At 46.2% G+C, this 18,740-nt stretch overlaps 1 protein-coding gene across 7 annotated transcripts in view; it reads right to left on the bottom strand.

Moving 5' to 3' along the window:
* Nucleotides 1-14,372, bottom strand: part of RGS8 (regulator of G protein signaling 8) — a 40,434-nt gene extending 26,062 nt beyond the window's left edge. For 2 of the 7 annotated variants that reach the window (XM_077902004.1, XM_077902009.1), the window contains exons 1-2: nucleotides 487-688; nucleotides 285-358 (exon numbers count right to left, since the gene is read on the bottom strand). Coding sequence is in view for 3 of the 7 variants with exons in the window: in XM_077902009.1 (XP_077758135.1) it covers nucleotides 285-304 (20 nt within the window). In the remaining 4 variants the exon portion in view is untranslated. The other 5 variants (XM_077902008.1, XM_077902003.1, XM_077902006.1 and 2 more) reach the window with 5 other exon arrangements.
* Between the last annotated feature and the right edge of the window lie 4,368 nt (nucleotides 14,373-18,740).

Raw genomic sequence — 18,740 nt, 5'->3', positions numbered from 1 at the left:
GAGCCCAGAAAGGCCCACGGAAATGTGCCCTGTTAGGCAGACATCCAGTTACAGGTGACTCTGGGGCAGACAGGATGGGACATATGGAAAGAGGGGACTCAAGGTAAAAACAAAGGTTAAAAGCAAAGAGCAATGCTTTTTAAAGAGGGGAAGAGAAACTAAGAGTCTCAGCGGGGAGAAAACAATCAATATGCATGGAGAGGCAGGTTAATTAAATATGGATAATGCAATCAGCCCACATGGGCATCTTGAAGAGGAGAGAGAAAAGCAAAAGCAATACTCACTGTCTTTGACCAGTCCTCATGGCCTGCAGGTCTTTGCCAACTGGATGGTCAGAGAGGCTGCAGGTTAAGGAGTTCTGGGGAAAGAGTAGATCTTTCTTTTAGCAGTCAAATCCTTGATGGGTGAAGAACATGTGTGCATGAATGCACAGGCACACTCGTGCGTGCACACACACATATACACACGCATGCAAGCACAACACACCTCCCTCCACTTGAGCCGGGCAGCGAGCAGCCCCGCTGAAAGCTCTTCTCTCTGCTTGTCACATCCAGTAAATACTGAAGCAGCCTACACCCAGCGGGCGGCGGCTCAGCTCCCGGGCACAGTCTGCACGCCCATCCTCATTGGCAGGATGCAGGAGGTGCCCCTGAGCAGAGCTCGCCTGGCACTCCTCCCGTACCTTCCTCTTCACTAACCTGCTTCCCTGCTCCTCTGGCTGCAGCTCAAGGAGAGGTCCCCACAGCCCAAAGCTGCCTCCCCCTCTGCACCCAGAGGCTGTGCAGGGGGCAGCGAAGCCGTAGGTATTAACTCTTTCCGGCCACCAATGAGCTGAAAATCTAGTGTCCAGGGGGCCCTCTTCTAATGAGCTCCGCTGCTGGCTGAAGGCTGGTTGCTGCTCAGGGAGCAGGGAGCATAAAGATCTTGCCCCAGACAGCTGCTGACAGCAGGAGCCAAGCCGAATCAAATCTCCTAATGAGCCAGGAGGAGGGGGGCTGTCTTGCTGGGTGTGATGTGATGTGATAAATGCAGAGAGCAAGAAAGCTACGGGGCAGGTCACACATCTAAATTCCACCCCCTTTCTCCCAATTTCTATTGTGCTCCACGACCAAGCCAAACCACACAGCCCTGAAATTACCCCCTCTGGCACATCTCAGCTGTCCCCCTTCCTCGACAGAGGCATTTCCCCCCGAGTCTGTCTCTCCTCCCACCCCCCCAGCACCAAACACACCACTCCTCACTTCTTAATGAGAAATTTCCACCTCCTCTGCCTCCTCAAAACATGTATATTTCCAACTCTGTGCTCCTGGTTTTTCCTCAGTGGAAATTCACCTCTCTCCCTCATCCATCACCTAGCAACTTCCCCCTGCTTGCATTTGTTACGGAGTGAGACTTTTCCCTTTGTTCTGTCCAATCTGCACATTATCCCCATTTTTCTGTCTTCTACCATTTTGTTTTTTTTTTTTTTTTCTCTTCCAAGCCCCCTTACCCACATATGGATCTTCACACTGCCTGTTTCGGTTCCAGAAGGAGGACTCTCTCTTCCTGCTTGCCCTAGTACAGTAGTTCTCTGAGTATGGTCCCTGGACCAGCGGCGTCAGCATCACCTGGGAATGTGTTCGAAATGCAAATTCTCAGGCCCCACCCCCAGACCTACAGATCAGAAACTCAGTGGAAGTAGCCCAGCCTCCCAGGTGAATCTGATGCCTGCTGAAGTTTGCAAAGCACTGCCCTGGGACAAAGCTCCCCTTCTCCCCATTCCACTCCAGTCTCAAAGGCCGAGTCTCCTGCTCCCACTCAGGAACTACCTCCAAATGCACCTAACTTTTGCCGCGAGCCCTTTTGGACACCCGGAAGGTGGCATTTGCTAGAGGCAGCAGAAATCTCTGTAGAAAGTGATGGCTTGATGCTAAAAATATTAGGTTGCATTTGTTTGACCTTTTATCATGTAGAAAGCATGTTCATGTGTTCTTATTCAACAACCCTATTCCATAGCCAGAGAGAATATTATTATCTCCGAGTTACAGATGAGAAAATTGAGGCTGGAAAAGGTAGCATGTCTTTTTCAAAGCGACATAACACGTAAGAAGCAACTCAGAGGGACCAGATTTGTTTTCTTAGAACTCTTACAGCAGAGCTCTTCCCACTGCGTCACACCGGGACCCAGAATTCCTGGCAGATCTATTGGTCGCATAACTCGTGTTTTCTCAGTGACATGAGTCTGCTGCAACCCCACGTTGCCTGATGAGAGGATGAAATAAAAACTCCTGATGCTGCCTCCACAGTGACTCATTGTCTCTCTTGAAAAATGTCCACGGTGTGCCTCTGTTAGGTAAAGGGAACTTCGCATTATGAAATGAGAGGCAAAAGAAATGTTTCCCATTCCTCGGAACCCCTGCCTTGACCGCCAATGCTAGCCAGGGTTTAGAATTGAAGCATAAAGAGAATCCTTTGCTTCTGGACATTTTCTTGATACACCGCACCGTAAGAAACAGGTACACAGGGTCGCCTGGATGGCTCAGTGGTTGAGCGTCCACCTTGGGCTCAGGGCATGAGCCCTGGGATAGAATCTCGCATCGGGCTCCCTGCAGGGAGCCTGCTTCTCTCTCTGCCTATGTCTCTAAATAAAAATCTTTAAAAAAAAAAGAAAGAAAGAAAGAAAGAAAGAAAGAAAGAAAGAAAGAAAGAAAAGAAAAGAAAAGAAAACAGGTGCACAAACTGTGAATAAAAGCCCATTGATAAGCACTTCCCTAATCCAACATAAGTTTATGCCGTAAGGTGGAGCCTTCGTGATTCCATGCACTTACAAGGCTGACATCTTCATCATCCCCATTTTATAGATGGAAAAACAGAGACAAGTCAGTTACAAGTGGCAGAGTCAGTGCCTGATACCAAGCTTCATGTTCCCAACCCTTGCCCTGCCCCTTGCCGTAACACAAAGGTGGTATCATCATGGGACTCCTCTTCTGGTGCTAAAATAGTGAGATAAAGCCCCCCTCGAAGTCTCATGCTGCCCCATCTGGCATCCAGGATTCAAAGGCACTGAGGAGATAGGACAGGGGGGCTGCAGATGGGCCCAAGTCTCCAGTGGGGGCTGACTAATGTTAACTAGGCATCAGAATCTTCAATTAGCCTTTGGAGAAATAATATAGTCATAGGAAGTCAATAAGCCCGCCCAAATGTTTAAGGAAAGATAGAATCATTAATAAAGTTTTAAGAAAGAGCAGGAATACGAAGAGCTGAGGGACAAGAGTGTGTGGACATGCATCTAGCAGGAGTAAAAAGAAAAATTTAAAACTAGTCTAACCTTTTTTTTAACCAAAACATTCCTAAACACCAAAACATAACCACACAGCACCCTAGTTTGAGAAGCACAGACCCAGTAGAAGCCCCCTCTCAGGGGAGGCCTCTAAGTTAATCTTCCTTCCTATAGAACCAGGTGCATAAAGAATTCCAGGCAGGGGCACCTGGGTGGTTCAGTGGTTGAGCGTCTGCCTTCGGCTCAGGTCGTGATCCCAGAGTCCTGGGATTGAGTTCCGAATCAGGCTCCCTGTCTCCCTCTACCTATGTTTCTGCCTCTCTCTTGTGTGTCTCTCATGAATAAATAAAATAAAAAGAATTTGGGGGTAGGGGGAGGAGTGAGATTAAGGGGAATCAAAAGGTTAAACATTCTGGCCTGGTCTCCTTTCCTGAAGGAGAGAAATAGGAAAAAGCAGGGAGGCTGGGGTGCCAGTAAGAAAGGCACTCACCTACTTGAACTCTGCGTCCCCAGGCTTACAGCCAGCCCCGGCCCAGGAATACAGAGCTCTGGATTCTTTTCTGGTTACTGCTCCTGAGTTGCTGGCTAAAGACTAGGCATAGGACATCTCTGCTGGTGACACATGGCTTTCCCCAGGAAAACAGGCATTACAAGCCCTGCTCTGGCTTCTCAGGCTGCCTTGCACCTCTCAGCTTTTCCCATTCTCTGTTTGCTCCTCTTAGGAAACCCAACCTTTCCAGGCATGGGCCAGTGTGTCTCTCTGGCATGGATGCTTTAGTCCTGCCTCTCATGAGCTCCACACTGGCTTTTCCAGAGGACAGCAGGACAATTCCATCCCTTTCAGATTCTGCAGACGCAACTGTGTCAGAAACAACCCCCTTCCCCTCCAAATCCTCCTTTCCTGCCAGGTTCCCTATGCATGCTCATGTACTCTGTGTCCTAGCCCCTCAGGGTACTAAATACAGGTATTTCTGGGTTTATTTTCTCTGTTGCCCTGTTGAACTGATTTTTAAAACTTCTCGTTATATTTCTGAAATATTTCTCAACTTTATCCCCTTCCATCCATTGACACTGCCATTCAGAGGCTATTGGGCACCCACCATAGTATATGCCTCTTCCAACGCCTCCTAAGTCATGGCCTCCCCCATTCCCCATAAACCTCCTGGCACGCTACACTACCACCAGTGTTACCCACCGAACATGTATCATAAATGGTCTGTAGAATAATTTTTGATGGGCTTCATTGTACCGATTTTTCCTGCCTGACATTCTAACAGTTTGGTCCCACTTATGTATCCAGTCTTATATCCCATTGTGCATACATGCTTGCACACACATGCCTAACCCCATCATTGCCCCCTCTGCCCAGAATGTTCCCCCCTCACCAAACCCTTCCCCGGATCTGCCTCTTAAGTCCTAGTTCCTTCTCTAAACCCAATCCCTCCAAGATAAAAATTCTCCTTTCCAACGCTTTTCAGAACGCCCTCAATCAGAAGGAATCCCTCCATCCCAACACCACCACATTGCTGTGTGACTCTCTGACAGCCCGCATGGTCTGTAGTTTATCCTTGTGATTTATGTTTTCTGATCCTCCCAGATGACCCCATGTTCCACAAAGACAGACTCTATGACTTACTCCCCTTGCTATCAATTCTCATTGCCTCGTATGAAGCAGATGTTTAATAAATGTCAGCTGCATTTGATTCTGAGCTCATAGAAAAAAAAATCTGAAAAATCACTGAGGATTTCTTATGGCGGAAACACTTGAGAGCTTTGCAGTCTCTGGGTCAAGACTGAAGTCGGCCTAATGCTAATGACTCTCAGGAGCAGCAGCATGGGTACCTAAGGCATTTGCAAACTATTGTTCCCAACAGCCCTGGTCAGGGCAGGGTGGAATTAATCAAGAGCAAAAGGAGCACCTGGCATTGTCACACAGGCTACAAAAATGTAATTAAATGGAAGATAAAGGGAATTAAAGTCTGCAATATAATATTTTTAAAAGCCATGTTAGTAGAGGTGGAGGTTTATTGCCAAATGCCCCCTGTGTGTTTATTTAATCAACATACCACCTAAGACAGTACCACATTAAAAGCTTTTAATAAAACAGTCATTTGGATATTAGATTTGAATTCTGGTCAGCACGCTAAAGCTCTTCCACAAATCTTTTAAAAGCAATTTCCACTTTGTAGCTTCCTAGTAACAGCAGAAACATGAATCAACATATGCTGCATTGATTTGGGGTTTCCATGGAGACTGGAAGGACACAGGGAAGGGAAGGACAGAAAGAGGCCACTCGGCCCAAAATTCTACTAAAAAAAAAAAAAATACGTCTCAATTTCATTCCTCTGAGTATTAGCAGCCTCATTTCCTGCTCATCAGTTCAAGCATCCGGATATTTAATTTGTAATAAGCCTGCTCAACTTCTCACAAGGAACAACAGCGGGGTTGTGGCAAGAAGTCAGCAAAGGTGTCGGCCCGTGAGGTTTGCAAAGAGAACTGAACAGGATCTGGAATGGGAAGAAAGGGCCTCTGGTCCTGACCCTGCTGATAACTAGTTCTGTGACACTAACTACCCTAACTAGCTATGTGATCATCAACTTTGAATTCCATTTTCCTCCTCTGTAAAACCCAAATTAACTGCTCTGTTTTTCAGAGTGGTTGGTTATAAGAAAGAAATGAAAAAGTCTGTGGGAAACGCCTTGCAAATTCTAGCCCACTGTATACCCTACCACAGACGGTCCCTGACTTACGACGGTTCTACCGATAATTGTTCCCCTTACGATTGTCTGACTTCACCATAGTGAGAAAGTGATACGCATTAAGTGGAAACCATGCTTTGAATTTTGCATTTTACTCTTTTTCCCAGGCTGGTGATATGTGGTGACATCAGGATGCTCTCTCTTGACACCGCTCAGTGGCAGCGAGCTCCCGGTCAGCCACGTCATCACGAGAGTCAACAACTGATACCCCTACAGCCTATCCTCCACCCGTACAACCATGCTGGTTTTCACTTTCAGTGCAAGTTTACTCAATAAATCACATGAGATATGCAATACTTTATTTTAAAATGGGCTTTTGTGTTAGATGGTTTTACCCAACGATAGCTACCGTAAGTGTTCTGAACATGTTTCAGGTAGCCTAGGCTAAGCTATGATGTTTAGTAGGTCAGGTGCATTCGATGCATTTTCAACTTATGACATTTTCACCTTTATGATGAGTTCATCGGGACAGACCCCCATCCTAAATCGAGGAAAATCTGTATTATACTTGGTGATGCTTTGAGCTTCCCCTTAAATGGAATTATACCAGCAAGCAAGTATATGCAAAAAAAATTTTTTTAAAGGATTGCTGATTTAGTGGGGAGTAGACTGACCCAGAAAAAAGAGGAGTGGGTTGGAGCGGCCTGAGTTGCAATCCCCACTCTGTAATTTTCCAGATCTGTAACTATGGGCACGTTCCTCTCCTTGAGTCATTTTTATCGCAGGTAAGATGAAGATCACAGTTCCAATGCCGCAGGCTTGTTAAAGGATTGTTATACGGATTAGCTGAGTGATTCGCGCAATGCTTGGCAAATGGCAAATGAGTGCTTAGTGTGAGCCACTAGTATTAGCTATCTCATCTGCTTCGTCATCTATAAAATGGGAATTAGAATTCCTACTCCTTGCCTACTTCACATAGAGGATTACTTGGATGACATCTGCTCAGCTATTTGATAAACTGCTTCGGAAAATGCACTAAATCAATACAATGTCCTTATTTAAAGATTCATGTTTACTACCTGCTAACGGAGGTGACACAGAAACGTTTGAAACATGTTTGTGAGGATTTTCAAGCATCTTGGTGCAGGGCGGGTGACGTGTGTCTCCGATATCTTTTTTATTTGCTTTTGTTCCTCTCAGGCCTTCATTTGTCTCCTTGCTGCTCCCTGCAGTCTTTTCATTTTTCTACCTCTTTTCTCTCTTTACTATCTTTCAACTTCTCCTTTTAAGTGTGTCTAGAAGGAATTTTAAAATTAAACCTCAGAGACTTTGGAGTCTAAACTGAAATTATTCCTTAGGCCTCCGAAAATTAAATGGTAAACCAACACGGGGCAAAATGACACAAAATCAGGAGATGTTATAGAACTATAGGAATTATAAGACTGTCCCTCCGACAGTGGTCACCAGTGTTAGATATATTTAAAGAAATACATCAACCAAGTGCAATATGTGGAATATATTTTGGAACTATGATTCAAATGTAAAACCATAAAAAATATCATGAGACAATATGGGGAAATATGAGCACTGATTAAGTACTAATATTAGTGTGATATTGATTTTTTTTCTTTTAAGATTTTATTTATTCATTCATGAGAGACACAGAAAGGCAGACACATAGGCAAGGGAGAAGCAGGTGCCCTGCAGGGAGCCTGATACAGGACTTGATCCCAGGACCCCGGGATCATGCCCTGAGCTGAAAGCAGACACTCAACCACTAAGCCACCCAGTTGCTCACCCAAGGTTATTTTTCTTCTTAATAAACTTATTAGTTAGAGAAACATTCTGAAATATTTCAAGATGAAATGGTATGCTACCTGGAAATTGCTTCAAAATCATCTAGGGTGGCCAAATATACAGATGTAGTGAAACACCAGGACACCTGCACGCCCCTGTTCATAGCAGCAATGTCCACCATAGCCAAACTGTGGAAGGAGCCACAATGTCCTTCGACAGATGAATGAATAAAGAAGATGTGGTGTATATATATATATATATATATATATATATATATATATATATATGGAATATTAGCCATCAGAAAGGCTGAATACCTACCATTTACTTCGATGTAGATGGAACTGGAGGGTATTATGCTGAGTAAAATATGTCAATTAGAGAAAGACAATTATCATATGGTCCCACTTATATGTGGAATATAAGAAATAGTGAAAGGGACAATAAGTGAAAGGAGGAAACTGAGTGGGGAAACATTAGAGAGGAAGACAAACCATGAGAGACTCCTAACTCTGGGAAACAAACAAAGGGTTGCAGGAGGGAAGGTGGGTGGAGGTTACGGTAACTCAGTGTTGGGCATTAAGGAGGGCACGTGATGTGATGAATACTGGGTATCATACTATATGTTGGCAAACTGAATTTAAACTAAAAAAAAAAGAAAGAAAGAAAACAAAATCATCTAGAGTGGAAAGCAGAAGGTAGTACCAGGTGTGTACTCATTGTTCTAGTCTCTTGGTTTGCGTATTTCTGAAATTGTGCATAAAAGTGTTATAAATATGTGACCACTGACAATATGTGCTTCAGTAAATTGAACCTATAAAGTGTAAACTATTAGTGCAAGGAAACTGAAATATCGAAAGAGGTGATTTGAATGAGAACTGATTTCCTGCATTGTAAGTTTTCTTCCCTATGAATAAACCCATTTTCAGAAAAGCCTTTTATTGGACTCCCAGGGAGCAGGTGCCAAAATTCATAGAGGTTTAGAATGGGTATATCACCTACAGAAATTAAATTTTAAAGACTTTGCCCACGGTCACATTTCTTAAGGCATGGCCAGAACTCCAACCCCGAGCTCCAGGGTGGAATCCTGCTACATCCTTTCTTCCCGCTGCTGAGCTGCCCACCTACGCATCCAGAATCTAGGGCGATACTTCAACCTCGGATGAGGATACAAATGATGATCTGTTCGCTCACCTCCCCAAAACTCCTCCATTCCTATTGTAACCACAGCCTTAAAGAGTAAACCTGGTTTTTACGAACTAGCTTCTCAGTGGGCAGCTGGTTTCTGTGATGGCAGCCAAAGGTCAGGAAGCCACGGTATAGGGAAAGAGGAGGCTCATGCGACAAGCACAATCCTTCACACACCCCCAGCCTGATCTCCTGCTTCACCAAGATAATCAAAGCCTCAGGTATGAAATATCTCAACCTCTTTCCCTGCCTCCTCCCCTGCAAGTCTTTTTTTTTTCCTGCAAGTCTATCCACATTTACACACAACCTTACTTGCAACCCACCACTCACAGATGTGTCTACTCAAGGTAAATCCTTCCTCCTGTGGCCTTGAGCCCCTCCTTCCCACCTGCCCTGCTTTATCAACCCTCTATCTTTATTCTGTCCTCTCTCATGTTATTCTATACTTACAAATAAAAATACTTTCATTAAAAAAAAATCCTCCCTTGGGAGTGTGGGGGGGTCCTCCTTATGTCAGCAAAACTACCTGAAAAAATTTCCTGTTTCCCTACTTCCTATCCCTTCCTCAGTTCTTTACAATTTGGCTCCCACCCCTACCACATCCCTGAAAGAGCAACCTCTATATTGTGAGGTTCAGTGGTCCAGTGGTCCTTGTCCTTATGGACCTCTTGGCCGTATTTGCCATGGTGACTGTTCATTCTGGCACCTCCACCGCCTTGACCTCTGTAGCCTTACCCTGTCCTCACTCGCCTTCCCTTTGGTCTCTTTCGCTGGCTCCTCCTCTGCCCACCCCATAATGTTGACATTCTCCTGCCTTCTAACCTTGGTTTTCTTCTCTCTTCTTAAATGCTCCTTGGGCAATCTCACACTTGCCCATAATCCCAACTACACTGAGTATACTGACCATTTCTGAATATTTTCATCTAATTCCAGTCCCTCTTCCAATTATATAGATTCTTATGGCCCATGGATTGTTGAACACACCCCTCAGGCATCCCACGGGCACAACAAATACAAATATACATCTAAACATTGAGCACATCACAGCCCCTCCTTCCTCCTTTTCCGGACCCATTTTATCCCCCTCCCTTACATCACCACACACACACACACACACACACACACACACTTCTTCCTCTGGAATTCCTGGTCTCAGGTTCTGACACCACCATCCACTGAGTAACTCAAGTCAGAAATAGGGAAATAATAATACAGGACCCCCTTTCTCTCATCTCCTATAGTAAGCCAATTACCAAGTCATACTGATTAAATCTTCTTCACAGTTTTCACATCTGTCCTCTCCTCTGCATCCTTACTAGCACTGCTCTGCCCCTGTCCTGCTTCACAGCCCCTGGTTCTTGACCTCTTTGGTCTCTGATCCAAACATACTTCTCTACATCAGAGTGGTGTGATTAGTTGCCTACAACTCTCATCTCCTAACCCCAGACTATTAAGTCCACCAAGGACAGGAAACTACTCATTCATCCATTCCTCCATTTATTCAACTAACATTTAGGTATCTCTTATGTGCCAAGCAATGTACCAGACATACGTAGTACATGACCTATGCATATTACAGAGGAGAAAGCTGTATTTTTCCTCTCTAAATCCCCAGCATCTGGCACAGTGCCTGGGATCAAGAAGATGCTCAATAATGTTTGTTGAACATAACTGAACCAGCCAGCAGACAGGTGGGTGAGACCAGGTTTAGAGCAGGATGCTGGCAGGGAGAGGCAGCTTAAAGTCATAGAAATGGCACAGGCTCCAGTATCTGGTGACAAGGGTTCAAGTTCCCACTCTGCCCATTCATGGCTGGGTCGTCTTGGCCGAAGACCTTGCTTTCTTATCTATGAAATCAGAATTACTAAGGCCATGCCAACCTCCTGTTTTATTTTAAGAATTCAGTGAGATATATAAGCCAACATGGATCGTACATTATTCAGTCTTATGAAGACATGAAGTCACATTGACAGTATCAGAGTCATAGAATGCAGAGGCCCAACACCAAATGGGGGTGGGGTGGAGGCTGCAGAGGAAGGGGTAGCAGGCCTGGGAGACAGAAGCAGCAGGACCTAGTTTCCAAAGCCCTGGGGCTGTGATAGAAGCATGAGGGACTGCCACAATTGAAGTGTGGCTCTCTCCTCCTATCTTGCAGTGCCAGGGCACTGGCTATCAATCTCTTCCCCCTCCTTAGGCAGTAACAAAAGCTTTACCACTTGCCATCAGGGTTTACAGCTGTGGGCAGAAAGCAGCTTCAACCTTCTCCCCTCCTCTGAATATAAAACAAGCTGTTTCTAATCCTCCAGCTTCAATGACTTCAGCAATGGCTTTTATGTCCTCCCAGCTCGCTTCTGGTCAGCCACTTAGAATCACACAAGAAGGAAACTCCAGAGTCATCAGAGCAGGGATGGGCTCCGGCTCCGGTACACCAATAGTGGTAGGAAACAGTGGAGTGGAGTAGCCTGGGCCACCTCCAGGGACAGCTCTGGGATTTGCGCCTACCAGCACAGAGCCCTCAGGGAAAGGAGGTGACTTGCTTTTGTGCCTGTGCCAGTGCACATCAATGTCTACACCCGGGGCAGGAGGAGGGGCCAGGGCTGTGTAGGTGCACTCTGATGCACGAAGTTACAGAGCAAATTCTGACACTTTTCCTTGAGAGACAAGGCCTGGTGGGAATCTACCTTAAGCCATTCAGCTTTTCTGCGGCCTTTTTCCTTCTAGGATCTGTTGTTGAAAAATTCAAAAGCCTTTTGTAAATTCCATACACAACACACTAATAAAGGTCCTGATGAGAAGGCTGAAGCTTCCTGGACAGCGAAAAATATCCTGATCCCTGAGGCAATATGGGAGGAAAGGAGCATTTCAGCATCCCTGGAGGTAGACGTATTTGGACAAAGAGGAAATAAAGAGGCACACAACAGAGAGCCTGGAATAGGACAGGCAGCACAAAAACTCTAAGCCATGAAGTCATCACACACAACAAAACTCACATTTCCATGGCACAATCACAACGTACAAACTGCTTTCACTTCTCTGGCTGAATATTTCAAGTTTCTTGGCCTCCATGACCCTTGGTTTGCTCTGGGAAGTTGAGAAGATGAAACAGCATAATACAGGGAAAGAGCCTAGCAAAGTTGTCCAGCATTGTGATAATTGGGAGCTACCCATTATTCCTTTTAGTTTATCTCACAAACACCTCTGGAGGTAAGCTGGGTGTTTGCTACTGTGCCCATTTTACAGACTATAAGAGCAAAGCTGTTCAGGATCCCTGAATGAAAGGCTCAGGGTAACTCCATTAATGACCCTAGGGACACTTGAACCCAAGACCACCAGGGTTTTCCCTACTCTACACACATTTCAGTTGCAGCTGTATATCCATCACTGAGATCCACATTTGGAGGTTGTTTTTTTTTTTTTTTATGGAAATATGATGGGTTTTGCTCAGCCATCCATTCACACTCTCACTCAATCACCTGGGAGTACCTGGCATTTGTGAAATGGCTACCGTTAGCTAAGGAACCATGATCTTCAAGTCAGAGTTAAGAAAGACATTGGCTTCAGTAGCAGATTTAATTCAACTGGACAACAATTATGAGAAAGGTTTCAGATTCTTTATGTGGTAGGCACTGGGTGAAATTAAAGGAAAAAAAAAAACTGAAGGAACTGGTCACCAGCGGTGGCTTACTGATGCCTGGCCACGGTGAGCTACAGGGCACTCTCTACAGACTCCAGTCCCTGCTCACCCCAGTCCTATCCACCTTCTCCAGAAAACCTACTCTAAGGACTGAGCAGAGAGCAAATGGTTAATAAAAACTAGTTTACCGGAGTGACTGAGTGCTCATGAGGTTATCATTCCCAAAATAGTAACAGCCATCAATAGCATAATAAATACCACATTGCATGTTTACAGCTTTGAGATTTCCCCAAACATTTATAGGATCTCACGATAACAGCTATCTCGCTGCCCCACTTTCCAGTACCCTCTCCATCTTCCAAGAAAACCCTGAAGTTTTTCAAATCTGTAGGAACAAATAATCTAAAAATAACCCAAGTTGTAGGATGCAGTAGGCTTCCCTTATTTCACCAGGTTAAAAGCATCCCAAGATCAGGACTTATAAGGACCCGAAAGCCAGAATTGCAGTATGTGTATGAAACAATGGATTAATGGTGAGCGGCTCTAACATAGAAAGAGAAAAGCCACTCTCCTCCCACACCTCCCAAAAATCACTACGGAGACAGCCCCAAGAAGGACCCAGCTAGCTGATGCCAGGGCCTCGTCACCTCCTGTACGTGGCAACTGTGCCCTCAACTCACTGCTTAGCAATTGGTGACCTGCCAAAAAAAATTGGTAGCTATGTGTGATGATGGATGTTAACTACGTTTATTGTGGTGATCACTTTGCAATACAAAATATACCAAATTATGTTATATGCCTGAAACCGATATGTTACGTGTCAATTATATCTCAGTTTAAAAAAAAAAAAACTTGCCCCAGCAAGTCTAGTTGTAAGACTAAGAAAATAATCTAGAATGTGAGCAAAATTTTAACTATGATTTTACTTCAGCATTGTCTATAGTAATCTAAAATTTTTTTAATTAAAAAAAATAAATCAGTGGTCTGCCAACAGATGTTAGTTAACTTGATGATGGGGAGCCTTTCACAATGTGTCTGTGTATCAGATCATCAAATTGTACACTTTAAACATACCACAATTTTATTTGCCAATTATACCCCATGGAGCTGGGGGTGGTGGTGAAAAAAAAAAAAAACACAGAAGAAAGGGGCAACCTCCAATGTATTTTAATCTCCCTCCAACTCATTGTGATTGTGAGTCCCTCTGCATCGGAATGTGTCACCAGCGTTAGTCACCAGCAACGCTGGAGACTTGCAGGCTGACAAAACAAAACAGATGCTGTGGGCAGCCAGACCGCTGTGCAGGCGACCCGCTTAAAACGGCAGCAGAAAATACGTGAATGGAAGGAAAAGAGACGGTGTCCTAGCCCAGATAGCAAACCTACAATATTTTCAGAGCCCCCCTCCAAGGGATGCGAGCAGAGAAACGGCATCTCTTGGGACCAGGAAACAGGTTTCCCAGGACCTGGGGAGTTAGGACTGAGAAGAAAGGAGAACCAAAAAAAAAAAAAAAAAAGAAGAAGAGCCTTCGCAGCTTAGCACCCACTAAGTGGCAAGAATGGGCACAGTCCTGCACTCTTGCTCCTGGCAAGGGCGACAGGTTGGCCCCCCTGTGCAGAGCTCTGCTAGAGAGTGAGCGAGCGAGGACGACAGGAGGACAGTGCCTTCTCTGGCCTAGGTGTCCTGCCCTTCTCACGAGGCTGGGGACTGGGGGCGGCCAGTCCAGGGACCCATCCAGGCCCTGCCCTCTCTTACCTGTCGGGCAGCGGGCAGCGCAGCCGGGAAGGTGTGGCGGGCCCCGGCCCCAGCGGGGCATGGCGCGGGGAGGCCCCGAGTGACAGAGCCGGCCACCTCCTGGCACTGGGGAGAAGGTGGGAGGCCCCGCCACCTCCCCGTCACCTCGGCGCCCCCAGCAGAGCAGCTGCAGCGCCGCTCGGCTCCCTCTGCGGCTCCGCTCGGGGACAGAGCTGGCGGCCCAGGAAGGGGAGGGGACGCGAGGGAGGGAGAGGGGCACTCCGACAGCTGATGCGCGCTGCCACGCAGAGCAGAGTCGGGGATGGCACAGCCTGTGTGGCTCCTGGGCTGACAGCTCGTCACGGAGGGGCCGGCTGCTTCGGGGAATTCAGGGGAGGCAGAGAGCAGGGCGGGTGGGGGGGGTGGTGAGGAGGGAGGAGATCCCCTGGCTGCATGGAGGGGAAGAAGGTGAAGTGGGGTCACTGGCATGGGGGGGGCGGGGAGGATGGCCCGCTATGGCTCAAAAACAGACCAGGTTGGAAGCACCACTTTATGAGGTGGTGTGGGGGAAAGAGGGAAGCACCATATTCCTGGCCTGCCTTCAAGGTGGTCTCTATCTCCTTCCATAACCAACCAGCAAGGCCACCCTACCCTGCCTTAGGAATTTGGGATGGCTAGACACTTTAGAGCAAGAGCAGCTCCAACCTTCTCAAATAGAAGGAAAAAAAAATTGGCATGAAAGAGTATAATGCCCGAAATGTTTGGTGTCACATGTCGCCCTACCCTGCAGGCAAGTCTGAGTGCCTCCTCTGCCATCTGCCCAACCTCTGACCAGTGGGTTGCAGTGGCAAGAACAAGGAGCCAGAGGGAGCCCCCCATGCCGGGTAGGGATAGACTGTGTCAGGTGATGGTTCTGTCTGTAAAGTTCCGTTTGGATGGTCAGGAGCAAAATCTGCTGGGCAGCTTGGGCCAGTGCCCGGGGAAGCTTCTGAGCCTGAGGGATAACCCACAGTATCTGACGCTAGAGTCTACTTGACCTGCCCACTGACACGTGGCAGGTTCACCGCACAGGCCCCAGAGTTGACAGTCATCAGCTCTATTTACAAGCACAGCAGAGAAAGAGGCTGATGGGGAAGAAAATAAACAAACAGTGGAGAAGACCAAAGAAAGCTGCAGCTGGGGAACACGCAACAAGCTCAGTTAATGAGGGGAAGAGAGATCTCAAATAAAGGCCTTCTCCGGAGGGAGGGGATGGGAGGCAGAGGGGGTGAAGAACCGGCGTGCTGAGAATTTCTAGGGAGCTGTCCATGCCTGGTGCAAGCTGGTGCTCTTCCTCAAGCCTGTCTCCAGAGTCCCAACAGGCGCCACCCCAGACGACCCGTCGGGGATGGAGGATGGTCAGCACACCGCCTCGCCTCTGCAGATGGTCCCAATCACCATCTCACTGCTGCACAAAACATCACACCAATTCAACAAAATCCGGTCAATTCAGCAAGCCATCTTTGGAGCCTACTGTGTGTTGGGAATTACAAGGGTGACGAGACAACCAAGTTATGTGTCATATGATCCAGAGGAGAGCGAGATTTAACTAAGTGACTCTAAGGCATGGATAAGCAAGCTGAAGACTCAGTGCCACCTCAATACCAGGGGTGAGGGAAGAGAGATAGCTAAATGAGACATCACACATGTCCTCCACATGTCTTCCCAGAGGAGGTCTCATCTGACCTGCACTTTGAAGGTGACCCATGGATTCTGACAAGCTTGGGGCCAGGGAGTGAGACTCAGGACAGAGGAACAGCCTGGGCAAAGGCACAGAGTCTAGAGGTGTCTGGTATGTTAGCAGAATCGTGAATATTCTTTCTAGGGAAGCTGGAGCAGAAAGTGAAGTGGGATAGGAGGCCACTTTGGAGGACGTGTTTTAAGAGGCACATTGTGACCAGACAGTAAAACACTTTGAATGAAAGAATGTTGGGCAAGTCATTTTCATGATCAGACCTGTGTTTTGAGAGGACGCTGAATGGTGAGGGATGGAAGAGAGGGAATCCAGCCAGTAAGTCCCCAGGCGAGAGGGAGAGCACCAACATAAAACAGGGCACCTGGGAGGAAGGAACAAAGTACAGAGACTTGGGATGGCTGGATCAGCAGGACTTGATCTCAGGTGAGGGATGAGGCAGAACAGGGGAGGATGGAGCCAGGGACCGGGTGTGGCTAAAGAACCCAAATGAGCAAGGAAACAGGTCCTTCCCTAGAGCCTCCAGGAAGGAACAGAGCCCTGTCAACACCTTGCTTTTATCCCAGTGAGACCTGTGTCAGACTTCCAGCCTACAGAACTGTTGAAATGTGATCATTTGTTACGGCAGCAGTAGAAAATACAGAGGAGCTGTCCTTGGTTGTAGTTAGGACATGTCCTGAATAATGCAGACATACAGAACCATTGACAAACCAAAATCAGAAATTAGTTAACCTTCTCGTTTCCGTGAAGTGTGAGGTCTAAATATCTCCCTTAGAGTGTGTCTTTCTCACACACGCGCACACATGCAAGCACACATGTGTGCACACATGCACACATACATGCATGCGTGAGAGCACACACACACCCCACAAGTGAATGTCTGAGCTCAGTCTTAAATGATTTGTTAGGCTCCCTCCCCTTCCCAGGCATATTCTACTTCCAGTAAAAGTGGCTGTATCTCTCTGATTAGCCATTGTTAAGGAAGGCTTTCTTCTTTGCTCTCCCATATAGTATCACCTGTCAAAGGAAACACACTTAGCGCTTAAGGTTTAAGAAAAGAAAAGTAGAGAGGGGGCCACGTCCTTTAGCAGAAGAGAGCCTCTGGCAATGAGAAAGCAGAGCCTGCCAACTTGAAAAAAGAAAGTAAACAAACACGGAAACAGAATCAAAAGAACCCAGGCCCAGGGTAGGAACAAAGAGACACCTGGGTGGCTCAGCAGTTGAGAATCTCCCTTCAGCCCAGGGCATGATCCTGGGGTCCTGGGATGGAGTCCCACATCGGGCTCCCTGCACGGAGTCTGCTTCTCCCTCTGCCTGTGTCTCTGCCTCTCTCTCCCTCTCTCTCTCTCTCTCTCTCTCTCTCGGTCTCTCATGAATACATAAATAAAATCTTAAAAAAAAAAAAAAGGAACAAAGAGAGCTGCTGAATCTCAATCTATGGATCAATTTATATATAGATCTGTATAGTTCAACCCTCCCTATACTTGGGTGCGTATGGGCACAGGCCTGCATGTGTTCATCTGTAAACACACACATGAGCATCACCCAGAGTCTGCAACTTGCACATATCTGAAGTTTATTTATAGAGAATAGAATTTATATCTCTCCAGGAATTCTGCTCTCAACCAGATCATTCTGTAGGAGGTTGGAATGATCCTACAACTATACTAACAGATATCCCATCTGCAACTTCAGGATTCATGCCCCCCTTGCTCCTCAGAACATCCTATACTTATCCGTGTCTGTGTGAGTGTGTGTATTTTTAATTATCTGGTTTCTTGTCTGTGTATTCCCACTAGACCCTAAGTTCCATGAAGCCAAAAAATATATCTTATGTCACTTTGGTTTTCTCACCTCATCCCAATGTGTTCAAAAAAAATCAAAGATGAAATGGAGTTTTCTTTCTTAACCAAGATTAAATTCCCGGGGTGTAGGCATAGATGCCTAAAATATTTACCAGTACTAGATCTCTGTGGACAAGTCATCCAACTTCTTTGGGTCTTCATTTCCTCTTCTATTGAATGACAGGGCTAAGCTAGGCTATCTATACATTTTCTTCCACTCCTATAATTCTACAAATCTGTACTATATCTCTCCTGCTCATATGAAATAAATCCTTGGAAGACTTTGGACAAAGAATGCTTAGCAATTTGATAAGACCATTACTCGGGTATTATATATCACCAGGAGTATAGGCTGCAGAAGTGATGGTCCTCAATTTGTTCATAGCTCTCTATATCCATGCCACTGGCTATGCTCTCCTACACTGACTCTAGATACAGCCATGTAACTTGCTTTCACCAATCAGGCAATAGCAAATAGGATACAAGTAGAGGTTTGGGGAGCACTTATGAATTCTGCAGCCTCCGTGTGAAGAAATCCACACTAGCTTACTGAATGAATAGAAATACATGACCTAATCACCATTATCATGCCAACCAACAGCCAGTCAAATGCCAGATATATGAGTGAGGTCGTACTAGATAATCCAGCCACCAGCCAATCCATCAGCTGACTGTGGACATATGAGCAAAATTAGCGAAGCCAGCCCAACCAAGATTGCCCAGATGACCCGCAATATTAGGACCCCAATAAATGGCTGTTGTTGTTTTAAGCCGAGAAGTTTTAGAATGTTTTGTTACACAGCAAAAGCTCACTAATACATCATAAACTAGCCCAGGTTTCGAAGCCCATTCT

This window comes from Canis aureus, chromosome 6, assembly GCF_053574225.1.
Source record: "Canis aureus isolate CA01 chromosome 6, VMU_Caureus_v.1.0, whole genome shotgun sequence".
Lineage (NCBI taxonomy): Eukaryota > Metazoa > Chordata > Mammalia > Carnivora > Canidae > Canis > Canis aureus.
The sequence above is the reverse complement of the archived record's forward strand: the minus strand, read 5'-3'. Positions and strand labels throughout refer to the sequence as shown.